The following is a 25,022-nucleotide window of genomic DNA, read 5'->3' on the forward strand; positions in this document are numbered from 1 at the left end:
GTAGAACAATTATTATGTATTTATAAGCTTACCTTCCTGGGCTTTAGTCTGTGAATTTCCAGCATGGTCACAATTTGTCATGCATTGAAATATTCTCCTAACATATAAGCTTCTATTTAAACCGCATTATGCTCTGTTTCTACCCAAAGAGAAGATTTTCAAATACTTTCTGTTTCAAAGTTAAGTATAGTCATTTCCCAGCATCTGAATCTCTTTAAATGGAAAATCCTTGATTGCTGTTATTTAGCGTTATCTTTGAGAATATCTGCACTGCACATAAATTGTAATGTGTTTCTCCTAACACATTACACAGTAAAATCTTGTTTTCAGTCATATATAAAATAAGCTAAGGAATAGGTAGAATAAAAGCCTTATGGTTTAAAATGACTATCATTTAGAAGAACACATATTTGTATTTAAAATCTGAGTTCTACTGCAGATGTAGGAAAAAATATGAAATATACTCATATCTAAATAAAAATGTGATTATAAAAATGTATTCTAAAAACTCCAAATTCTAAAAAGTAGCCAAATGTTTAAAGGGACAGTCTAGTCAAAAATAAACTTTCATGATTCAGATAGGGCATGTCATTTTAAACAACTTTCCAATTTACTTTTATCATCAATTTTGCTTTGTTCTCTTGGTATTCTTAGTTGAAAACTAAACCTAGATAGGCTTATATGCTAATTTTTTAGCCCTTGAATGCATTTTGACATATTTTCACAACTAGAGGGGGCGTTAGTTCATGTGTGCCATATAGATAACGCCCGTGGAGTTACCTAGGAGTTAGCACTGTATGGCTTAAATGCAAATCTGTCAAAAGATCTGAAATAAGGGGGCAGAGGCTTAGATACAAGGTAATCACCAGGGTAAAAAGTATATTAATATAACAGTGTTAGTTATGCAGAATTGGGGAATTGGTAATAAAGGGATAATCTATCTTTTTAAGCAATACAAATTTGAGTGTAGACTGTTACTTTAACATCAATAACATCAGGCATAATAATGTAAGAATTACTTTATTTTCTTGTTGACATGAAATTTGTTTGTTGCCAGGAAGATGAAATCATGCCAGCAAAGTTTGATGAGAATTCTCTTATATGGGTGGCCGCAGACCAACCTGTGAAAGATAATAGCTTCCTCAGCTCAAAAATCCTTGAACTTTGCATAGATCTACCCATCTTCTGGCTCAGACCAACATACCCAAAAGGTAAATTTACCATATTGAAAAATTGGAATGTTATGTTTGCCAGCTGTTCTGAATCTGAGCTATAAAGGGAACAAATGAACACTGGAAAACATGTTTAACCATTGGTAAGACAATATTTACATGTGCAGCACATGAATTTGTATTAATAGTACTGGATTACTCATCACAAGCTCCTCTTAGAATAGGCAGATAGACCAGAAGTCTTTCTTATAAATACCCTTTCATTCCTGCTAGCTAGGATCTGGTTAAAGAGTGAAAGAAATTGGCTCCTCAGCAATGACTCAAGAATAGGGTAGTATTAGACAAACATAAAACAAGTTGTCAAGGAGGGTCTGCATGAGTCACCACTTTGGGCATGAAGAAAATAATGTAACATTAATACACATTTTGTTTTCTCTCATTTATATCATAATATAATAATTATATTTGAATAAGTACCAAAGCAACCATATAAAGGCACAGGTGGGATTTAAAATAAATATTCATTTTGGAGGATAGTCAGTATTCAAGACGTTTTTTCCAAATGCTAGATGGGAATAATTAAACCCATTAAGTTGATAAAACTTTGTTAATAAAACCTTGTGAAAGTGTTCAAGGATGATTAGGTTTTACAATTGTTCAAGTTTCATATCAGGCCTTTGCCATAGCTCTAGAAAAGTAAGTCATCAATTTAGGGCACAAACCACATCAAGTCTATGTAGAAGAGTCTTGATTCTTGGAACAAAATGACAGTACCAAAAACCTGTTTGTATCTGGCGACGCTGTATCTTTTCTCAAAGGGGGGTCGGAAGCTATCCATCTTGTAGTACCTGAAAGATATAGCGCTGCCAAATACAAACAGACTTGGAATACTTGGCGTGGGAAAACCATGGCTGACTGCTATCTGTTTTCACAGTATTATACTCTAATCTATTTTGCAGTACTAATAATCTAGTGTGCATTATTAATAATCAACTGTGGAGTACTAGTAATCTATTGTGCAGTACTAATAATCTGTTGTGCAGGACTAGTAATCTATTGTGCAGTACTAGTAATCTATTGTGCAGTACTAATAATCTACTGTATAGTACTAATAATCTATTGTGCAGTACTAATAATCTACTGTGCATTACTAATAATCAACTGTGGAGTATTAGTAATCTATTATGCAGTACTAATAATCTGTTGTGCAGTACTAGTAATCTATTGTGCAGTACTAGTAATCTATTGTGCAGTACTAATAATCTACTGTTCAGTACTAATAATCTATTGTGCAGTACTAGTAATCTGTTGTGCAGCACTAATAATTTACTGTGCAGTACTAATAATCTACTGTAATATATTGTGCTTTACTTACTAATAACCTATCGTGCATTACTAATCATATATTGTGCATTACCAAAAACCTAACATTAAAGGGACATGAAACCCAAAATGTTTCTTTCATGATTCAGATAGAGAATACAATTTTAAACAACTTTCTAAATTACTTCTATTATTTAATTTGCTTATTTTATTGTGCAGTACTAATAATCTACTGTGCAGTACTAGTAATCTGTTGTGCAGTACTAATAATCTGTTGTGCAGTACTAATAATCTACTTCGCAGTACTAATAATCTATTGTGCATTACTAATAATCTATTGTGCAGTACTAATAATCTACTGTGCAGTACTAATAATCTATTGTGCAGTACTAATAATCTATAGTGCAGTACTAATAATCTACTGTGCAGTACTGATAATCTATAGTGCAGTATTGATAATCTATAGTGCAGTACTAATAATCTATTGTGCAGTACTAATAATCTACTGTGCAGTACTAGTAATCTGTTGTGCAGTACAAATAATCTACTGTGCAGTACTAGTAATCTATTGTGCATTACTAATAATTTATTGTGCCGTACTAATAATCTACTGTGCAGTACTAGTAATCTATTGTGAAGTACTAATAAACTACTGTGCATTACTAATAATATATTGTACAGTACTAATAATCTACTGTGCATTACTAATAATATATTGTACAGTACTAATCATCTTTTGTGCATTACGAATAATCTTTTGTGCATTACTAATAATCTATTGTGCAGTACTAATAATATATCGTGCAGCACTAATAATATATTGTGCAGTACTAATAATCTATTGTGCACTACTAATAATATTCTGTGCAGTACTAATAATATATTGTGCAGTACTAATAATATATTGTGCTTTACTTACTAATAACCTATTGTGCATTACTAATCATATGTTGTGCATTACCAAAAACCTAACATTAAAGGGACATGAAACCCAAAATGTTTCTTTCATGATTCAGATACAGACTACAGTTTTAAACAACTTTCTAAATTACTTCTATTATTTAATTTGCTTCCTTCTCTTGTTATCCTTTGATGAAAGGTTTATCTAGGTAAGCTCAGGAGTAGCAGAGAAAGATAAGATATTTTACCTCAAAAGTTTCTCAGTAGCCACATCCCATTGTAAAGGACTTCTAAGCAGCATATCAGTATGTCTGTCCCGGGACAGCGGAAGGAGTGAGCTTTTGTGCACTCATCTTATTTCCCTATTCCGTGTAAGTAAGTTTACAATGAAATCATGAGAGTTAAACGGACACTAAACCAAAAATTTTCTTTCATGATTCAAGTAGAGAATACAATTTTAAAAAACATTCCAATTTACTTATATTATCTAATTTTCTTCATTATTTAGCTATCCTTTGTAGGAGAAATAGCAATGCACATGGATGAGCCAATCATACGAGACATCTATGTGCAGCAACCAATTAGCAGCTACTGAGCCTATCTAGATATGCTTTCCAGCAAAGTATATCAAGAGAATGAAGCAAATTAGATAATAGAAGTTAATTAGAAAGTTGTTTAAAATGGTATGCCCTTTCTATATCACGAAAGAAAAAAATTGGGTTTCATATCCCTTTAAGTGAAATCTCATGAGATCACAGTAAAAGAGTTAATGACCTCAGCACTGTTGATGCTGATTGGCTGCTGTTCATTTCTTCATTTTTTTTATTTTTTTTTACCTGCAGCTGAGTATAACTTTTTACACAGAACTTACTTTACTGAGCTGAGGAAATTGTGAGGTAAAATATCTTCCTTTTTTACATAGAGATGCTCAGGTGATATTTTCCTGTCAGCTCTTTACAGTTATACTGCATCAGTTTCAAGTGATTTAGCATATGAGTATTATGCCCCTTTAAATAAGAAATGTTAAAAAGTACCTATACACCTTGATGGAAAAATTTAAAACCAGGAATAATTTTTGCATACAATTAAAATAATACACTATTACCCAGGAAAGAATGATACATACAGAACATCCAATCACTCCCAGCCTATTTGATCTACGGTCCTTTAATAAACTAAAGAAAAATAACTACAAGCGAGAGCTATGCAGATTAGAATAGAAATCCCCTGCTGATACAAGGTATACACAGATACTATTATTGAAAATCTGAGCAATAAATAACAAAACCTATTAAAAAAAAGTTTTCATGACAAAAAATAAACTATTATATAATAACTAGTCTATATCTAAATAAATACTTATTCTAAAATAATTCCTTAATATTCTTGGAACAAAATGACAGTACCAAAACCCTGTTTGTATTTGGCGACGCTGTATCTTCCATGTACTACAACCTAACTACCTTCCAACTGCTCTCCAAGAGCAGTTAGTATCCAGCTTCCAGTACCTGGAAGATACAGTGCCGCCAAATACAAACAGACTTGGAATACTCGACTTGGGAGGGAAGTGCTTTTTCACAGTATAATACTCATAATATTGTGAGAATTGAGTACATTCAGATATGTTAAAATGACCTGTACATCTTAATGGGAAAAATATTTTTGCATATTATTAAAACAAGAGTCTTTTACATTTTAAATTGCTCAAGAAAGGAATGGTGATACTTAAAGGGCAACTAAACCCAAAATCTTTCTTTCATGATTCAGGTAGAGAATACAAGTTTAAACAACATTACAATTTACTTCTATTTATTTTGCTTCATTTTTTAGATATCCTTAGTTGAAGAAAAAGCAATGCACATCGGTGAGCCAATCACACAAGGCTTCTATGTGCAGCAACCAATCAGCAGTTATGAGCATATCTAGATATGCTTTTCAGCAAAGAATATGAAGAGAAAAAAACAAATTAGATAATAGAAGTAAATTAGAAAGATGTTTAAAATTGCATTCTCTTTCTAAATCATGAAAGAAAAAATGGGGGTTTCATATCCCTTTAAAGAATATCCAATCTCTCCCCAGCCTATATTATGTACAGTCTGTTAAAGGGACAGTAAAGTCAAAATTAAACTTTAGTGATTCAGATAGAGCATGGAATTTTAAACAACTTTCCAATTTATTTCTGTTATCAAATTTGCTTTGTTCTCTTGGTATCTTTTATTAAGAGTAAAACTTGGTAGGCTCATAAGAGCTCATGTTCACGTGTCTTTAGTACTCTCTGGCAGCAGTGTTTTGCCACATTTTTTGTAGCTTTGTTATGAACATTGCTGCCATAGAGCTCTTATGAGCCTACCTAGCTTTACTCTTTAATAAAAGATACCAAGAGAACAAAGCAAATTTGCTAATATAAGTTTATTGGAAAGTTGTTTAAAATGTCATGCTCTACGTAGATTAGAATGGAAATGCCCTGGAGGTAACAAGGTATGCAAAGATACTATTACTGAAAATCTGGGCAATAAATAACAAATTCTATTAAACAAAAAAAGTGTTCATGACAAAAAATAAACTTTTATATAATAACTAGTCTATATCTAAATGAATCTTATTGATATTCTTTGTCAATATACTAAATGATAATATAACTATTGTTAGTGTGTGTGAATGAACATACAATATTAAAATGAATATAAATCTATTAGTTTCTCCTAAGCTGTCATCTTATGTGAGCTATAAATACCATCTCTCAAAGACAGATTCTCTCATAACGCGTGTGAGTCAGTATCACAGTGTACGCTGGATATCTCCCATATGACTCTACTTGTAAAGAGGAAAAAAAGTCAAAAGGAGAAGCATGCAGTGATATGTCTTTAATTATAATAATGTATTCAAATACCTTTAAAATGGGCACTAAAAAGGAGGCATGTGTTAGAAATATGTCTACAGCAGATTATACTGATCACTGCTAAACTTCTCTGTATTCCTGTTGCTAAACTTCTCTGTATTCCTGTTGCTAAACTTCTCTGTATTCCTGTTGCTAAACTTCTCTGTATTCCTGTTGCTAAACTTCTCTGTATTCCTGTTGCTAAACCTCTCTGTATTCCTGTTGCTAAACTTCTCTGTATTCCTGTTGCTAAACCTCTCTGTATTCCTGTTGCTAAACTTCTCTGTATTCCTGTTGCTAAACTTCTCTGTATTCCTGTTGCTAAACTTCTCTGTATTCATGTTGCTAAACTTCTCTGTATTCCTGTTGCTAAACTTCTCTGTATTCCTGTTGCTAAACTTCTCTGTATTCATGTTGCTAAACTTCTCTGTATTCCTGTTGCTAAACTTCTCTGTATTCCTGTTGCTAAACTTCTCTGTATTCCTGTTGCTAAACTTCTCTGTATTCCTGTTGCTAAACTTCTCTGTATTCCTGTTGCTAAACTTCTCTGTATTCCTGTTGCTAAACTTCTCTGTATTCCTGTTGCTAAACTTCTCTGTATTCCTGTTGCTAAACTTCTCTGTATTCCTGTTGCTAAACTTCTCTGTATTCCTGTTGCTAAACTTCTCTGTATTCCTGTTGCTAAACTTCTCTGTATTCCTGTTGCTAAACTTCTCAGTATTCATGTTGTGTGTCTGTGTTGGTAGAAGTTAAGATTACACTTTCATGATTCACATAGAGCAAGTAAAAAAAAACTTTCAGTATTCTTCTATCATCTAATTACTTAACAGAAAATCAAAGAGGAAAAAGGGAAATTGGAAGGAAGGCTAGACAAGCACAAAACCTTAATCTTGACCAGTTTGAAGCTGCTGCAGAAGAAGTGAACACTAGACGTCAAGGAAACCGTCGCACTAAACCAGCCAATCAAACTCAAACTCCAGCAGAGCCTGAGCGCGAAGCCCCATTCAACCCAGAAAACCCATATCATGTAAGTGACATTTCATTGATGTTATATAAACATTATGCAAAAATGACAGAGAGTGACAGCATAACAAATGTATTGTTTAAAACAACAGGGTAACAACAGCCAACAGCAACGTTTCGGGACTTCTGTCCCTTTCTCAAGCTGATATACTCACTGAATGATATCACCTTATATAGTTACAAACCACTAGGTGGCGCTAAAAACAATTACAAAACATTCATTATTCAGATAGAAGCATCAAATCTAATATATATTCATAAATTGATATTTATACATAACATCAAAATTTCATCATACTGATGGCTTATATACATTAAAAATACCTAATTTAATTTATTTACATGATTTAAATAGAGGAAAAATGGAGAAAAAAATTACAACCAACAGAGTTTTAATAAATGAGTTGCACCCATCTAAACTTTAATAAAGGAATCTTTCTCTCTCCTCCAATTTCATCCTATACCTTTGTTAAACGCCTGATTATTAAAGGCCTAGTTTTTAAGGACCTGATTTTTGGAGAACTGATTTTTAAAAACCTGATTTTTAAAGAAAAACTGATAAGTCCCGGTCTATATTCATGCCTTTAGGCTGCATAGTGCCCAATTCATGAATCCAAAATGCCTCTCTTTGATGTTATGTATAAATATCAATTTATGAATATATTAGATTTGATACTTCTATCTGAATAATGAATGTAAGGTGATATTCAGTGAGTATTTCAGCTTGAGAAAGGGACAGAAGTCCCGAAACGTTGCTGTTGGCTGTTGTTACCCTGTTGTTTTAAACAATAAATTTGTTATGCTGTCACTCTCTGTCATTTTTGGATTTCTGCTGTGACTATTGGAAGTTGGTCACTGTGACTTGCATAACATACCTGTGTGCTGGACTGTATTCCTATTTTTTATATAAACATTATGTACATGTCCCAGTCATGATAATTGTCTTAATCAAAAAGTATACTATTGCAATTCTCATTATCTGGAATTTTTACCTTATTCATGTAAAAGTTTTATAAACAAGAAAAAAGACAGATGCGCCACATGGCCCAATATTGTTTGTTCCACACAATATATACAATCAAGTTGTGCTAATTCAAACTCACAATCTTAGAAGCACTCCAATTAGTGCAGTGGAAGCAGTCTGGGATCTATCACAGTCACCCAGCAGATCGACCTCTTGGAATTGAGATGGATATTCTGTGATAAAGATACAAGGAGACACAGAGGTGCCTATATGGCCTAGTACAGTTTGGACCCAGAGAGCAGTGGTGTATATAGTAAGAAATATACTCACATTCGGTAAAGCATCTCCAATGATGCTATTCAGGCAGGAAGGGATCAATGCAGTCACCCAACAGACTATGATAAGGCTTCCACAGGAGGCATTCAGATCTCTGGTTAATTTTATAAATCTGCTACAAATGCCCCCAAACTACTGTCTAGTGTATTTTATTAAAAAATAAAGATGGCAGCATCTTTATTTTTTTAATAAAAGTATTGCACTAGGCAGTATTTGGGGGTTAAAGTTGGTGGGAGTGCGGTTTTAGAAAAAAACAGCACTGAAAAGTGCATTAGATTGCGGTCTATGGGAACTGTATGTTCTCAGTAAATATATATGTGTACTCATATACATATATATATATTTAAATTGCTGCCATCAATGCACTACTTACCCACTTTGCTGAGCTGAAGTTCTGATGCCGTCTCTCCATGAGCCTATGGAAGCGCTCTCTCGTGAGTGTTAGTGTGCGCTGGCATTACAGAGCGCAAATATCTCTTTTATGAAAGCAATATTTAGAGCTCCACTTGTAATCTGGGCCATAATGTATATAATATATATAAAATATTTAAAATTAATAATTCATGTATAATAAAATTATATATATATATATATATATATATATATATATATACAGTATATATATATATATATATATATATTATTTTTTTTTAAACATTTCAACTTTGGTGATTATGTATAGTATTCAGTGTACTATAGGCTTGATTACTTTTAAGCATGATATCTAGGTTTTTACATTACGTTTCTTATTCTATTATTTTTTGTATTATTTTACTATGCAATTCTGTGTATGTCATTATTGCCGCCAATGATACTAGCGTCTATCTACAGCTCCCTTTTGCATGCTGCTTGAAGTAACGGCACATCTAATGACTTGATGCAACAAAGCACCAATAATAAGAGGACCCAATATAAAAAAATGGGAGTCATAGAGGCTCATTAATAACAACTCCTGTTTATATATTATTTCTTTCCTAAGATATGGAGAGTCCACACTGTTATTCAATTACTAATGGGAACATCACTCCTGGCCAGCAGGAAGAGGCAAAGAGCACCACAGCGAAGCTGTTAAGTGTCACTCCCGTACCCATAATCCCCAGTCATTCTCTTTGCCTCTGTCAATGGAGGAGGTAAAGTTTTGGTGTCTGAAGATTGAATCCTTTTTCGGGTACTTTTCTCTGCAAGCAAGGATTTGGGTCTAGCTGAGTCCACGTTAATCTCTTCAGTCAAGTAGTGGTTGCTTTTAAGCAGTTAGGAAGTTGTGAGGTGGTCCTTACTTTGTTTCCTAACATATTGCTGCCCTTGTTATAGAAAGCCAGAGTAGGTTATTCTGTTCTATCTTTTTTCTACAGGTCTCTGTAAGGAGTATGTGTCCTTTCACAACTTGTAAGCTGTCTCCCTGCCGGGCAGCTACGTTGCAGGTAAGTATTTTTGTCTTCTAGGTACTGGGGACTTGCACTTAGAAAATTGTTCTTTGCATTATTATCTGGGACTTTAAATCCTTAATGTAAGATTTTATTATGGCAGTGGTCAGGCACTAATTTATGTGATTTGGAGACTTGACGGTTAATTTATTTCATGGTATGGAAGAAGTTAACCTATATTACTTTTATGGCTCTTGTTTTATTTAATAATGGGGTTTATAAACAATGTGGCTGTTTTTTTTTTTTTTACTGTTTGTTTTTAAAACGTTTAGACAGACCGGTTTTTCTTTTTAAAAACTGCAGTTATTGAGCAGTTTGCTTATGTGGTCTGTATTGCCTTCAGAAACGTGCACTTTTCATTCTCCGCGCAGTTTCTGTTTGCTCCGGTCATATGACCAGCCTCCTTTCAGCTCTGTGACTGCATCGGAGCGGTGATGGCTGTATGACGTCTTTTTCTGTGTGGAAGACAAAGACTTGTAAATGGCTGTTATTTTTTTCCTCAGTGGGGCAGGTAGGGCACCTCAGTCTGCTGAGATGCAGAGGTGCTAATTGAGGATTATATGTTTTAATGCTAATCTGCTCTGTATAAATTTAAAGCGATAGTGTTTAACTTGTATCATTTAAAGTGACAGTGCTAAATTAAAAATGTACGGTGACAGTGTTAAATTTAAAAATGTTATTGTCTTGTCATTCCTTTATTTCTGGGAATCCCCCAGGCTTAGTCATGGAGCAGGATTCTGTTCCTATAGATAAGTGATTATTGTGTCTTGAGGCCCAAATTGTGTTACCTATGCAATTTTGTTCCCCATGTTTAAAAAGGACTTTGAAATGTAAAGATAAACTTTTTGTTTCTGAGCCTAATGTCTCTCAGGATGATGCTGTTCAGGCTATGCCACTGCTTTCTCCTCAAACGTTCCAAGCCTCTATGGCGTCACATACAGTGCCCTGCAGTTCCTCTCAGCCAACTGGAGGAGTTTATTTGTCTGCAGATTTTGCTGCACATGTATCTTCTGAGATATCTGCGTCATTATCTACTTTTCCTATGCTGGGAAAAATACAATGGGAAATTTAGACATTCAGATAGTAAGGTTTCTGTACCACTTACTGCTACACAGGTTGCCCTCCCTTATAAGTCTGATGAGGAGGATACGTCAGTAGCCTCTGAGGGTGAAATCTCAGATTCGGACAGTATTATTCCTTCATCTGATACTGAAGAAGTAAACTTCAGATTTAAGCTTGAACACCTTTGTGTACTGTTAAAGGAGGTATTGGCTACTTTGGACGACTCCGATACTTCTGTCGTTGTCAACCCTAAGAAGTCTAATAAACTTAATAAATACTATCTTCTCCCTTCCTCTGTGGAAGTGTGACAGAGATTATTTCACAGGAATGGGAGAAGCCAGGGATTCCTTTCTCCCCGTCTATTTAAAAAGATGTTTCCTGTTGCTGACTCCATTAAAGATTCTTGGCGCACGGTGCCTAAAGTAGAAGGGGCAATTTCGACTCTGGCGAAGAGAACTACGATACATATAGATGATAGCTGCTCCTTTAAGGATCCCATGGACAAAAAGCTGGAAGCTTATCTGAAGAAGATATATGTTCATCAAGGTCTTCAATGGCAACCTGCAGTTTGCATCTTATTGGTGCGACGCCTTGTCTGAATCAATTTTAGTAGAGACTCGGTTGGAGGAGATAAAAGATAGGATTAAGGCTCTCAAACTAGCCAATTCTTTTATTTCTGATGCTAACATTCAAGTTATTAGACTGATGTCTGGCTTCACTGTCCTAGCTCGCAGGGCATTGTGCCTAAAATCTTGGTCAGCTGATGTTACCTCTACGTTCAAGCTTCTGGGGCTTCCTTACAAGGGTAAGACCTTGTTCAGATCTAGTCTGGCAGAAATAATTTCTGATATTAAGGGTGGAAAAAGGTCTTTTCTACCGCAAGACAAGAAGAACATACTCAAAGGACGTCAAAGTAATTTTCATTCCTTTCGTAACTTCAAAGGTCAAAAGTCTTCCTCTCCCTCTTCCAAGCAAGTGCAGCCCAAGTCTCCTTGGAAGCCCAATCAGCCTTGGAATAAGGGGAAGCAATCAAAGAAACCCTCAGCTGAGTCTAAGTCAGCATGAAGGGTCGGCCCCCTGTTTTGTCAAGCGTGGAGACGAGATGTCCCAGATCCTTGGGCTGTGGACATAGTATCTTAGGGTTACAAAATATAATTCAAAACTTTCCCTCCCAGGGGCATATTCCACCTCTCAAGATTATCTGCAGACCAGGTAAAAAGAGAGGCATTCTTGAACTGCGTTTAGGACCTTTCCTCCCTGGGAGTGATTGTTCTAGTTCCAGGAAGGGAACAGAGTCTAGGATTCTATTCAAATCTGTTCATGGTGCCCAAAAAAGAGGGAACTTTTTGCCCCATTTTAGACCTAAAGTGCCTCAACAAGTTTCTCAGGGTACCATCCTTGAAAATGGAAGCCATTCATTCCATTCTTCCTTTGGTCCAAGAGGGTCAGTTCTTGATGACCATAGACCTGGAGGACACATATCTTCATGTTCCCATCCACAGGGATCATCACAAATTTCTGAGATTCGCCTTTCTTGACAAACACTTTCAGTTTGTGGCTCTTCCATTTGGCCTTGCCACAGCTCCCAGAATTTTCTCAAAGGTTCTGGGGGCTCTCTTGGCAGTGATCAGGTCTCAGGGAATTGCAGTGGCACCCTACCTGGGACACATGTTGGTTCAGGCGCCATCTTTTCAACCAGCAAACTCTCATACAGAGATCTTGTTGTCTTTTCTAGATTACCACGGTTGGGAAGTGAATCTGGAAAAGAGTTCCCTTGTTCCAGCTACAAGGGTGGTTTTCTTAGGGACCATAATAGATTCCCTATCGGAACGGAGGTCAGAAAATCCAAAATTCTCTCATCTTGCCTCTCTCTTCAGTCTACTGTTTGGCCATTAGTGGCTCAATGTATGGAGGTAATTGGTCTGATGGTCGCTTCTATGGACATCATTCCCTTTACTCGATTCCATTTGAGAGCTCTGTGTCAGGGTTTTTTCCCTGCCTTGTTTGCCATGTGCTGCTGGCAACCATTTTACTCACCTCTCTTTCTGAATCTGGTGCATACTGTGTGATTCTGCTCATTTCCTGCACTTCCTTTTATGGCCAGACTGCTGTACATCATCCGTGTGAGACAGGATGCAGTCTCAGAATTGTGATGTCATCACTTATTATTTAAAGGGCCTCTGTTCAGTATGCTTTGCCCTTGCGTTGTCTCAGACCTGTTTGTGAGAGCTCCTGTGTATTACCTGGCTGTCTGACGTCCCTCCTGGTTCCTGATCTCTGGCTTGTTCCTGACTCTGCTGTTCTCTTTGTTCCTGATTCTGGCTTGTCTGACTACTCGCTTTGGCTCCTGACTCGGCTTGTCTGACTATTCGCTTTGGCTCCTGACTCGGCTTGTCTGACTACCAGCTCTGGTTTTGATTCCTGGCTTGTTATTTGACTTGTGGACGTTTTATTATTTTTTGCTATTAATAAAGGTGTGATTATTTTGCACTTCTCGTCTCAGTCTGATTCCTGGCACCCTGACACTCTGCAACTTTGCAAGCTCAGACAATGGAACTGAGACCATTCAGATCTGTCGCATAGGATAGATCTAGACTAGTCGACAAGAGTCTCTCTCCCGTGGTGGCTTTTTTGGGACCATCTGTCTCAGGGCACATGCTTCTGGAGACCTTCCTGGGTGATTAAGACCACAGACACCAGCCTGCTAGGCTGGGGAGCAGTCTGTGACTCGTTAAAGGCATGGGGACTATGGACTCGGGAGGAGTCTGCTCTCCCCATAAACATATTGGAATTGAGAGCGATTTACAAAGCTCTGATGACTTGGCCTCAATTGTCCTTAGCTCGGTTTATCAGGTTTCAGTCAGACAACATTATCTCAGTGGATTACATCAACCACCAGGGAGGAACTCAGAGTTCCTTAGCCATGAAGGAGGTGTCACAGATTATTCAGTGGGCGGAAGCTCGCAATTGTTGTCTATCTGCCATCCACATTTCTGGAGTGGACAACTGGGAAGCAGATCTCCTGAGCAGACAGTGGGTGGGCTCTCCATCCAGAGGTGTTCTCCAGGTTAACCCTCAAATGGGGGGGGGGGTGCCGGAGTTGGATCTGATGGTGTCTTGGCAGAATGCTAAGCTTCCAAGGTACAGTTCAAGGTCAAGAGATCCTCAGGCAGCTCTGATAGATGCTCTGGCGGTTCTTCGGGATTTTGGTCTAGCATACCTGTTTCCTCTGTTTGCGCTCCTTCCATGAGTTATTGCTCATATCAAACAGTAGAGAGCATCTGTAATTCTAAAAGCTCCTGCATGGCCTCGCAGGATCTGGTATGCAGACCTAGTGAAGATGGATGTCATCTCGACCACCTTGGAGGTTGCCTCTGAGGAAGGACCTTCTAACTCAGGGTCCATTCCTCAATCCAAATCTTGTTTATCTGAAGCTGTCTACTTTTCTGAGTTGGTCATTGAGACCATGATCCAAGCTCGCAAGCCTGTTACTTGAAAAATTTATCATAAGGTATGGCATAAATACCTTTATTGGTGTGAATTTAAGGGCTACTCTTGGAGTAGGGTCAGGATTCCTAGAATTTTGTCTTTACTCCAGGAAAGGTCTGAAGAAAGGGTTGTCAGTCAGTTGTAGGTAAAGTGTGTTGGGGTATTACTATTCTAAAAATCAAATGAACCCAAACTCTGCCACATAAAAATAAAAATTATACCAAAATTAATCTGTAAAAAAATAGTCAAAATTATTGCAAAAGATGGCGCATTCCTTGCTTGTAAGAGTATATAGATAACTCTAATAATGAGGGCTGAAAAGAAAGAAAGGGGCTATGGAGATAATAAGAAACAAACTATAATGAAAATAATATTAAATTATTTTTAATTAAACACCATCTATTAAACAGAATCTGTTCTAATAGGATATATATACAAATAATGTTCCAGTATTAGTGTATACAGAAAAAAAGTATTTTAAAAGGTTAATGCATATGGAAAACACTAAAAATATGGGTGTAATATATGCTGATTTCAAATGATTAATAATAATGTGTTCATACACCCGTGTACACATTCACACTCTCATCTTAACAAAGTAAAATACACGCAATAACAAAGTCAATATTAATATCCACACTGCTAGTATCACAATAAAAACTCTATGCAGCTGATAAAAAAGAACTAACAACTAATTATCATAGACTGATATATTCCATGAAAATGAGCTGTGATATACGTTATATAAAATGCCACCAGCCACTTATCTTCCTTAGTTATTCTCTATCAGATAAAATCCTTAAAGGTGCAGGGACTAAGACCAAAAGGGTCTCAAGAACAAAAGGATCTTTAAAAGGAATTAGTCGTGTTTCAAAAGTACTTCCCACTTTTACTATTTGGCTTTATTCATAAAGACAGTACCTGTCATTCAGCTGTTCATGAGTGTCCATGAGATCTTTTGATACTACGGTTATCTCCTACCTTAGATTCATGATCATGTCACTGAGCTGCTGTGTAGGTCCTTCTATCTCCCAAGCCCTTACCTCCCGGTAAGAATATGCTGTATAGCGAGTACTGTTAGTTTGGTTCCGTGTTTCCTGGGTGAATCCTGTGACCGTGGGTAGCCAATCTCTCCAGGGTTCACCCTACGCCACGTCTAGATTCTCCAGGCTACTTCTCAGTTCTCCGTTTATTAATGGGCTATTTTGAAGACTTTTTTTTGAGAAATCTTCATGGAGTGCGAATCTCATGCTTTATAAGCGTTTTATAGATGACTAGTCCTAAAGCCCGTTTACATGGGCCATTTTTTGCAGTACAGCGGTCCCACCCCTTGCTTTCTCTCTCCCCCTCTCTTTTGTGCTCTCTCCCCCTGTCTTTTGCACTCTCTCCCTCTCTCTTTTGCACTCTCTCGCTCCACCTCTCTTTTGCTCTCTCTCTCCCCCTCTCTTTTGCTCTCTCTCTCCCCCCTCTCTTTTGCTGTCTCTCTCCCCCCCTCTCTTTTGCTCTCTCTCCCCCTCTCTTTTGTGCTCTCTCCCCCTCTCTTTTGGTCTCTCTCCCCCTCTCTTTTGCGCTCTCTCTCCCCCCTCTCTTTTGCGTTTTCTCTTTTGCACTCTCTCTCCCCCCATCTTTTGTGTGCTCTCTCTCCCCCTCTCTTTTGTGCTCTCTCCCCTGTCTTTTGCACTCTCTCCCTCTCTCTTTTGCACTCTCTCGCTCCACCTCTCTTTTGCTCTCTCTCTCCCCCTCTCTTTTGCTCTCTCTCTCCCCCCCTCTCTTTTGCTGTCTCTCTCCCCCCTCTCTTTTGCTCTCTCTCCCCCTCTCTTTTGTGCTCTCTCCCCCTCTCTTTTGGTCTCTCTCCCCCTCTCTTTTACGCTCTCTCTCCCCCCTCTCTTTTGCGTTTTCTCTTTTGCACTCTCTCTCCCCCCATCTTTTGTGTGCTCTCTCTCCCCCTCTCTTTTGCGTGCTCTCTCTCCACCTCTATTTTGCGCTCTCTCCCCCTCTCTTTTGCGCTCTCTCCCTCTCTCTTTTGCACTCTCTCGCTCCACCTCTCTTTTGCTCTCTCTCTCCCCCTCTCTTTTGCTCTCTCTCTCCCCCCTCTCTTTTGCTGTCTCTCTCCCCCCTCTCTTTTGCTCTCTCTCCCCCTCTCTTTTGTGCTCTCTCCCCCTCTCTTTTGGTCTCTCTCCCCCTCTCTTTTACGCTCTCTCTCCCCCCTCTCTTTTGCGTTCTCTCTTTTGCACTCTCTCTCCCCATCTTTTGTGCACTCTCTCTCCCCCTCTCTTTTGCATGCTCTCTCTCCACCTCTCTTTTGCGCTCTCTCTCTTCCTCTCTCTCTCTCGCTCCACCTCTCTTTTGCTCTCTCCCCCCTCTCTTTTGCTCCCTCTCTCCCCCTCTCTTTTGCTCTCTCCCCCCCTCTCTTTTGCTCCCTCTCTCCCCCTCTCTTTTGCTTTCTCTCCCCCCTCTCTTTTGCTCTCTCTCCCTCTCTCTTTTGCGCTCTCTCTCCCCCTCTCTTTTGCACTCTCTCTCCCCCCTCTCTTTTGCATTCTCTCTTTTGCACTCTTTCTCCCCCATCTTTTGTGCGCTCTCTCTCCCCCTCTCTTTTGCGTGCTCTCTCTCCACCTCTCTTTTGCGCTCTCTCTCTTCCTCTCTCTTTTGCGCTCTCTCCTCCTCTCTTTTGCACACTCTTTCTCCCCCTCTCTTTTGCGCTCTCTCTCCCCCTCTCTTTTGTGCCCTCTCTCTCCAACTCTCTTTTGCGCTCTCTCTCTTCCCCTCTCTTTTGCACTCTCTCCCCCTCTCTTTTGCACACTCTCTCTCCCCCTCTCTTTTGTGCTCTCTCTCCCCCTCTCTTTTGCACACTCTCTCTCCCCCTCTCTTTTGCTCTCTCCCCCCTCTCTTTTGCTCTGTCTCTCTCTCTCCATCCCTCTCTTTTGCTCTCTCTCTCTCCCCCCTCTCTTTTGCTCTCTCTCTCCCCCCCCTCTCTTTTGCTCTGTCTCTCTCCCCTCTCGTTTGCTCTCTCTCTCCATCCCTCTCTTTTGCTCTCTCTCCCCCTCTCTATTGCTCTCTCCCCCCCCCTCTCTTTTGCTCTCTCTCCCCCCCTCTCTTTTTCTCTCTCTCCCCTCTCTATTGCTCTCTCTCCCCCTCTTTTTCTCTCTCTTCCCTCTATTTTGCTCTTTCCCCTCTCTTTTGCTATTTACCCTCTCTTTTGCTGTCTCTCCCCCCTCTCTTCTGCTCTTCCCCCTCTCTTAAGCGCTTTCCTATCTCTTTTTGTCTCTCCCCCTCTCTTTCTATTTCTCTCCCCTCTCTCTCTTGTGCTGACCGCGCCCGGCCACGCCCCCACCATGCACGACCACACCCCTGTCATGCCCAGTCAAGCCCAGTCACGCCCACTCTCCCATCCGACCCCCCCCCCCCCCCGCCCGGGCACGCACACTTTCACCGCAAACAGCATGTTAGGTAAGGCCAGGTGTGTTTGTCCTTGTGCTGTCTCTACTGCGTATGACAGCTTCGGACAAACACACTTGGCCTTTTATATTATAGGATATGTTTTTTATTTGGAGGGGAGTTGTAGAATTACTCTGCCTGTTTATAGAGGACCTAAATACGAATGATTTGGGTTTAAAATTTACTCATGAATTTAGTAGTACAAGAATTACATTTTTGGATATAGAGATCAACATTACTAAAGTGAATGTCAATTTTGATGCTAAAGTGCCCGGTTTTTAAAAATTCGATTAAAAACATGGGCACTTTAATTAATCAAAATTTACATTTCACTCCTGTTGAGAAAAAAAACGTACCTTTTAAACTTCACAGCAGCTCCAGCTTCCTCCGGTCATTGCAAGCCATTTCCTACGTCAGAAATGATGGATAGGTCATCCTCCAATCACTGCTTCCCCCCGGGGGAATCAGTTTCTGATTCAACGCCGAGATTGGAGGAAGCCGGATTGCTCATTTTAGACCCAGGAAGAGGCTTTGCGACGGGCGGAGGAAGCTGGAGCTGCTGTGATGTTTAAAAGATAAGTTTGTTTTCTCAACAGGAGTGAAATGTAAATTTGGATGAATTAAAGTGTTTTTAATCTAATTTTTACAAACCGGGCACTTTAGCATCAAAATTGACATTCACTTAATAATGAAATAACCACGGCTACTTATTTCAAGAAAGTTGACGCCAATAATTAGATAGACTATTAGAGCAACCACCATAGAAGGTGGAAACAAAATATTCCACAAGGGCAGATGTTGAGGATCAGACATAATTGTTGAAATATTGGTGATCATGACAAACAATCTAAGAACTATCAAAGAAGTGAGAAATATGGATAGAGAAGAATATCTTGTCTCCAAGTGAAAATAAACCAGGGATTATAGATACAGATAGGAGCCTGCTAGGAGAAAAAATAGCAGGTTTCTTTCCATGTCATACTTGCAAGTCATGTACTCATAGTAAGAAAACAAGGTTGGCAAAGTCACAAAGCAACAAAGAAGAGCATGTTATAAAAGAGACAATAAGATGTACTGACATAAATGTAATTTACTTACTACAATGCTCATGTAGTCTTCAATATTTAGGGCAAATGAGCTGAATGTTCCACGACAGAATTAGAGAGCATATCAGATGCATAGAATTAGGCAAAACAGACACCAGATTATACAGACATTTTAATGAAAAACATCATAAAAATCCGAAAGACTTAACCTATTGCGGTATAAAAAAAATTAGTGAAAAATAACAGGGGGGGGGGGGGGGAATATGGAGAATAGACTACTAAGGCAAGAGGCAGAACTAATTTATAAACTTTGGACCCTGCACCCCAAAGGACTAAATAGTGAATTAGACCTAAATCACATTATCCAGTGACACAGTTTTTTGAACGTACACATGAACTCTGAGTGTCACATAATACACTTTTATTAATGTTTGTAACAATGCTTATATAGATTGAATCTGTGATCAGAGAGAGAAAATAATTGTATATCTTTGCAAGAAGCGAAATAAGGACGCATTAATTTACTGCTTAAATATATGTTTAGTTCGAGAATTTCTTAACAATTATACTACTATTATTATGTCTTTTTTCGATATATTAGGATTTAATTAGCAATAGTGTACTAATAGAGTGTGTTATATAACAAGGGTTAACATAATATGGATTGATATTGCAATAGATTCAGGTATATTTATCTGGTTAAATTGTTTTTGCAATGTATTAAGTTCTTTTTTCAAAAGATATTTTTTCCTTATTATTATACAATAAATATCCTATTATAAATATAGGAAATATATTACCAGATGGTATATATTATACACCACAGAGGGAGTAAAATCTCTTGATGTATTCCACCAATGAAAGAGATAAAGAATGAAAACAACGAACAGAGACTCTAAGGGTTAACATCTAAAAATGATGATGCTGTAATAGAAAGGCAGAGACAACAGACACTACAAAAGGAGTTACCTGGATCCAATATGGCATCTTGATAAAGGCTGTCGAGCTGAAACATTTTGAGAAAGCCATAAGTTCAGGGGCGTATTATGGCCTAGGCCAACAAGGCCAGTGCCTAGGGCAGCAGATTTGGGAGGGCAGCACATCTGTCCTATCCTCTCTCTAAAAGCCAGCACACAGTACAGTGAGTGATAAAGTGCAGGCTTTTACAGAGAAGAAAAGGCACATGCGCTGATTAAGGTCACTCTTTACAGGCAGTGCTCCTTTAAAACCGTTGCTTCATTTAGAGCTGCCGGCATTTTTGCAGTGGAAGAGTTCTTGGTGAGAAACCGGGGATATACTTACAAGGTGAGGCTGGAGGAGAAGACCTTGTGCCGATATGCTGCCTCCCCTTATCAGCTGTGGTGGGTCTGCGAGCACAGTGCTTATTGCAGATCTTAGCAGCTAACAGACTGGATGCGTCTTTGCACTGTTTAGATCAGCTTGTGATGTATAATCATAAACTCTCAGTGCTAATGTATGTTAGCTACTAATAGCTAGCTTTCTCTGCATTCATGAACCCATGGAGTAAATAGTAAACGGACACTTAAAAAGTTTTTATTACTGAATAATGGTAATTAGTGTATGTTGTTGCATGTAAAGGGCAGTGATTGATTCAAAGTGTATTCTTCTTTCCCTCCATTTGTCTCTCCCTTCTTTCCCTTTCTCCCGTTCCTTCCTCCCTCAACTCACTCCCTTCTTTCCCTCCCTCCCTTCTTTCTCTCAACTCCCTCCCTTGCTCCCTTCTTTCACTCCTTTCTTTCCCTCACCACTTTTGTCTTATCTCCCTCCCTTCCTGCTTTCCTTTCCCTCCCCTTTTTCCCTTCCCCTTCTTTACTCTCCCTTCTCTTAGGGAGAAAATGGTATGAGATGCGTGCAATTCAACCCACCTGTATGCGTTTTGCTAGCCCATTTTCTTTTGAATTGTTATGAAAAAACAAACAAAACAAGAACATTTTACACACTGACCCAAAAAAATATTAAGTGGAAAAAAGGCCTAAAAACTTTGGGGGGGGGGGCAGCAGAATTTTGAGTGCCAAGGGCAGCACAAAACATAAATACGCCACTGCATAAGTTTGATCCAATTCTACAACGAAACTGTATTATCCTCTTACGAGAGGATTCCGACTACAAGGAAGTGTTGGAGATCTAAGTTACAGAGTAAGCGCTCACTTCAGTAACTTTTACCATATGAACCGAGGATAAACAGAGAACTGAGAAGCAGTCTGGAAAATCTAGACGTGACGTAGAGTGAACCCTGGAGAGATTGGCTACCCACAGTCATGTGATTCACCCAGGAAACACGGAACCAAACTAACAGTACTTGCTACACAGCGTATTCTTCCTGGGAGGTAAGGGATTGTGAGATAGAAGGACCTACACAGCAGCTCAGTGACACGGTCACGAAACTAAGGTAGGAGATAACCGCAGTATCAACGGATCTCACGGACACTCATGAACAGCTGATTGACAGGTGCTGTCTTGACGAATAAAACCAAATAGGAAAAGTGGGAAGTACTTTTGAAACACGACTAATTCCTTTTAAAGATCCTTTTCTTCTTGAGTCCCTGCACCTTTAAGGACTTTATCTGATAGAGACTAACTAAGGAAGATAAGTGGCTGGTGGCATTTTATATAATGTATATCGCAGCTCATTTTCATGGAATATATCAGTCTATGATAATTAGGTGTCAGTTCTCTGAATGGTCAGATTTCTGCATTATCTATTTTGTTACACAAGCATCTGGCGGATGTGCCAGATGTTCAATCCTTTTGAGAGGCCCTGGTCAGAATCAGGCCTGTGTTTAAACCTGTTGCTCCTCCTTAGAGCCTTAATCTTGTTCTTAAAGTTTTGCAGCAGGCTTCGTTTGAGCCAATGCATTCCATAGATATTAAGCTGCTATCTTGGAAGGTTTTGTTTCTTGGCTTTGCAATGTGATTCGCCTTACCTTATCTTTCATGCGGATAGGGCGGTTCTTCGTACTAAATTGGGATTTCTTCCTAAAGTGATTTCAGATAGAAATATTAAACAGGAAATTGTTGTTCCTTCTCTCTGTCCCAATCCTTCTTCTCATATAGAACGTCTGTTGCACAAATTGGATGTTGTACATGCTCTAAAATTCTACCTACAGGCGACTAAGGATTTTTGCCAGTCTTCTGCCCTGTTTGTTTCTCAGGAAAACATAAGGGTCAAAAGGCTACTGCGACTTCTCTTTCCCTCTGGTTTTCATTTTGCTTATGAGAGAATTACAGCTCATTCCACTAGGTCTGTCTCCTCTTCTTGGACTTTCAAAAATGAAGCTTCTGTGGAACAGATTTGCAAGACTGCAACTTGGTCCTCTCTGCATACTTTTTCCAAATGTGATACTTTTGCCTCGGCTGAGGCCTCTTTTGGAGAAAGGTTTCTTCAAGCGGTGGTGCCTTCTGTTTAGGTCTGCCTGTCTTGTTCTCCCTCCCTGTTCATTTTTGTGTCCTCTAGCTTGGGTATTGGGTTCCCACTAGTAATTGAATGACGTTGTGGACTCTCCATATCTTAGGAAAGAAAACATATTTTATGCTTACCCGATACATTTATTTATTTCCAGATATGGAGAGTCCATGACCCCCACCCTTTATTAAGACTGTTATTTTTTTACTAAACCTCAGGCACCTCTACACCTTTGTGTTATTCCTTTTCCATTTCCCTTCAGTCGAATGACTGGGGATTATGGGTAGGGGAGTGACACTTAACAGCTTTGCTGTGGTGCTCTTTGCCTCCTCTGCTGGCCAGGAGTGATATTCGCACTAGTAATTGAATGATGTTGTGGACTCTCTATATCCGGAAAGAAAGAAATTTATCAGGTAAGCATAAATTTTGATATTTGTGACATACCAAATACTAATTTAGGGCTAGATTACAAGTGGTGCGATATATATTATACAGCGGAAAACTCGGCTACAGTTAAGCTGCTTATGCTAGTCCTGGTTGTGTTCATATTACAAGTTAATATGTTGCGCAAGCAGTAACCCGAATAAAGCGTTTTCGCGTGCACATGCATGTATGTCCACCCATAGAAATCAATGGAGAAACAAAAACTAACACCTGAGATCGCGCAAACACGATCGCATTTTCACATTGCCCATAGAAGTCAATGGAGAGAAAAAAATTGATGAAAAAAAACAACGTGCAAACAACAGCATATTTGCATTAGTGAATGTGAAATATTTACAGTAAATACATAGTGTAAATCTTTATTAAATATGAATATTGCATATATATGTTTTTACATCTTTTCAGTCAACTCTAAAAATGTTATTGTTTAAAAGATAGATAATCCCATTATTACCCATTACCCAGTTTTGCAAAACCAATATAATTATATGAATACACTTTTTTACCTCTGTGATACCTTGTATCTAAGCCTCTTCTAACAGCCCCCTGATCACATTACTATTTATTTATTGACTTGCATTTTAGCCAATAAGTGCTGTGTTGTGCACAACTCCATGGGTATGAGCACAATGTTATCTATATGGCTCACATGAACTAACACTCTCCCGTTGTGAAAAGCTAATAAAAAAAAGCATGTGATAAAAGGCTGTCTGTAGTGGCTTAGAAACAGGCAGAGATGTAGAGGTGTAAATGTTATAAAGTATATTAATATAACAATTTTGTTTGTTGAAAGCTAGGGAATGGGTAGTAAAGGCATTATTTTATCCTTTTAAACAATAACAATTTTGGTGTTGACTGTCCCTTTAATGACAAAGGGCTCTAATGCACTTATATAAACATGTCTAAAAATGTGTACATATATATTTATGGGGGGGGTTTATATGTGTATATACAGTATTACTGTATGTCTGTCAATACATACAGTATATATATATATAAATACATTAATATATATGTACACACACACACACACACACACCATATATATATATAATATATATATATATATAATATATATATATATATACACACACACAAATACATCCGTTTAGCAATGTATCTGTATGTATCTCATACCTTTGAGCCCTTATAACTTTTTTGTGCAATATTTTTTAAAATAATTTTTATTAGATGGTGTTATTATGAGTGTAACTGTACTTTGTAATGTATTTTTTAAGTGATTTTTGCAACATTTTAGTTTAGGAAAACAGTTGAACCATAGCTCTGAGATAGCAGAAAGGATTGAAGTGTTAATGGCGATTGCACTAGCGCAAACGTGATTTCGCTCAACTTGTAATATCAGTAAAATTAAAAAGGCTTCCAAAAAAGACTCACTTGTAATCTAGCCCTTAATGTTTTAGCTTTATTATTATATTGTGGGGTAGATTTACTAAAGATCGGGAAGACAAGGGCCTACAGCCGAAGACGCACAAAAGCTGTAGTCACAACTTCTTAAATGGAACCCACAGTCTTCTGTTTATTTCATCTGGATGTTGAACTTTTATTAGAATTTACCTCTTTCTGGTAGATATGAATATATAAATATATATATATATAATATGATTTACATGATTTATATGATTTAAATATTAATTGAAACAGCACTTTACCATATTCTTTTATAAGTTATATTGCTAAGCCATGATAATATTAGATGTATTTTGGTCTCTTATTTTTATGTTCTTATATCACATCACCCAAAACAATAGTTGGTTGAGCTGGTGCTGTATTTTTGATTTCTTTGTTGATGTATTGTGATAGTTATCTGATATTGTCTGCTAAGGGGTTTGAAGGCAACAACACAGCGTGTGTGGCAGAGTTATATGTAATAAATATCTCAGTATTTTATGTGCTGCACCATTATATTACTTTTATGGTTAAAAATAGCTAGAAATTCTTTTCTGCGCTTATCATCACACTTTATATGGAACCCACGTAGGAACCAATTTTCATAACCGCTCTTTTCTAAAGATTGCTATGTGTCCTAAGCTTTTCAGGGTGTAAAATGTTCTCAAAACAGTAATTTAAATCATGAATTCTTT

At 38.0% G+C, this 25,022-nt stretch overlaps 1 protein-coding gene across 1 annotated transcript in view; it reads left to right on the forward strand.

The window, feature by feature from the left end:
- Positions 1-25,022, forward strand: part of CNMD (chondromodulin) — a 66,261-nt gene that overhangs the window by 35,267 nt on the left and 5,972 nt on the right. Inside the window, 2 exon segments of the mRNA XM_053707953.1 lie at positions 1,058-1,211; positions 7,104-7,300. Coding sequence (XP_053563928.1) covers positions 1,058-1,211; positions 7,104-7,300 — 351 coding nt within the window.

The sequence above is a fragment of the Bombina bombina genome, chromosome 3, assembly GCF_027579735.1.
Source record: "Bombina bombina isolate aBomBom1 chromosome 3, aBomBom1.pri, whole genome shotgun sequence".
Taxonomy (NCBI): domain Eukaryota; kingdom Metazoa; phylum Chordata; class Amphibia; order Anura; family Bombinatoridae; genus Bombina; species Bombina bombina.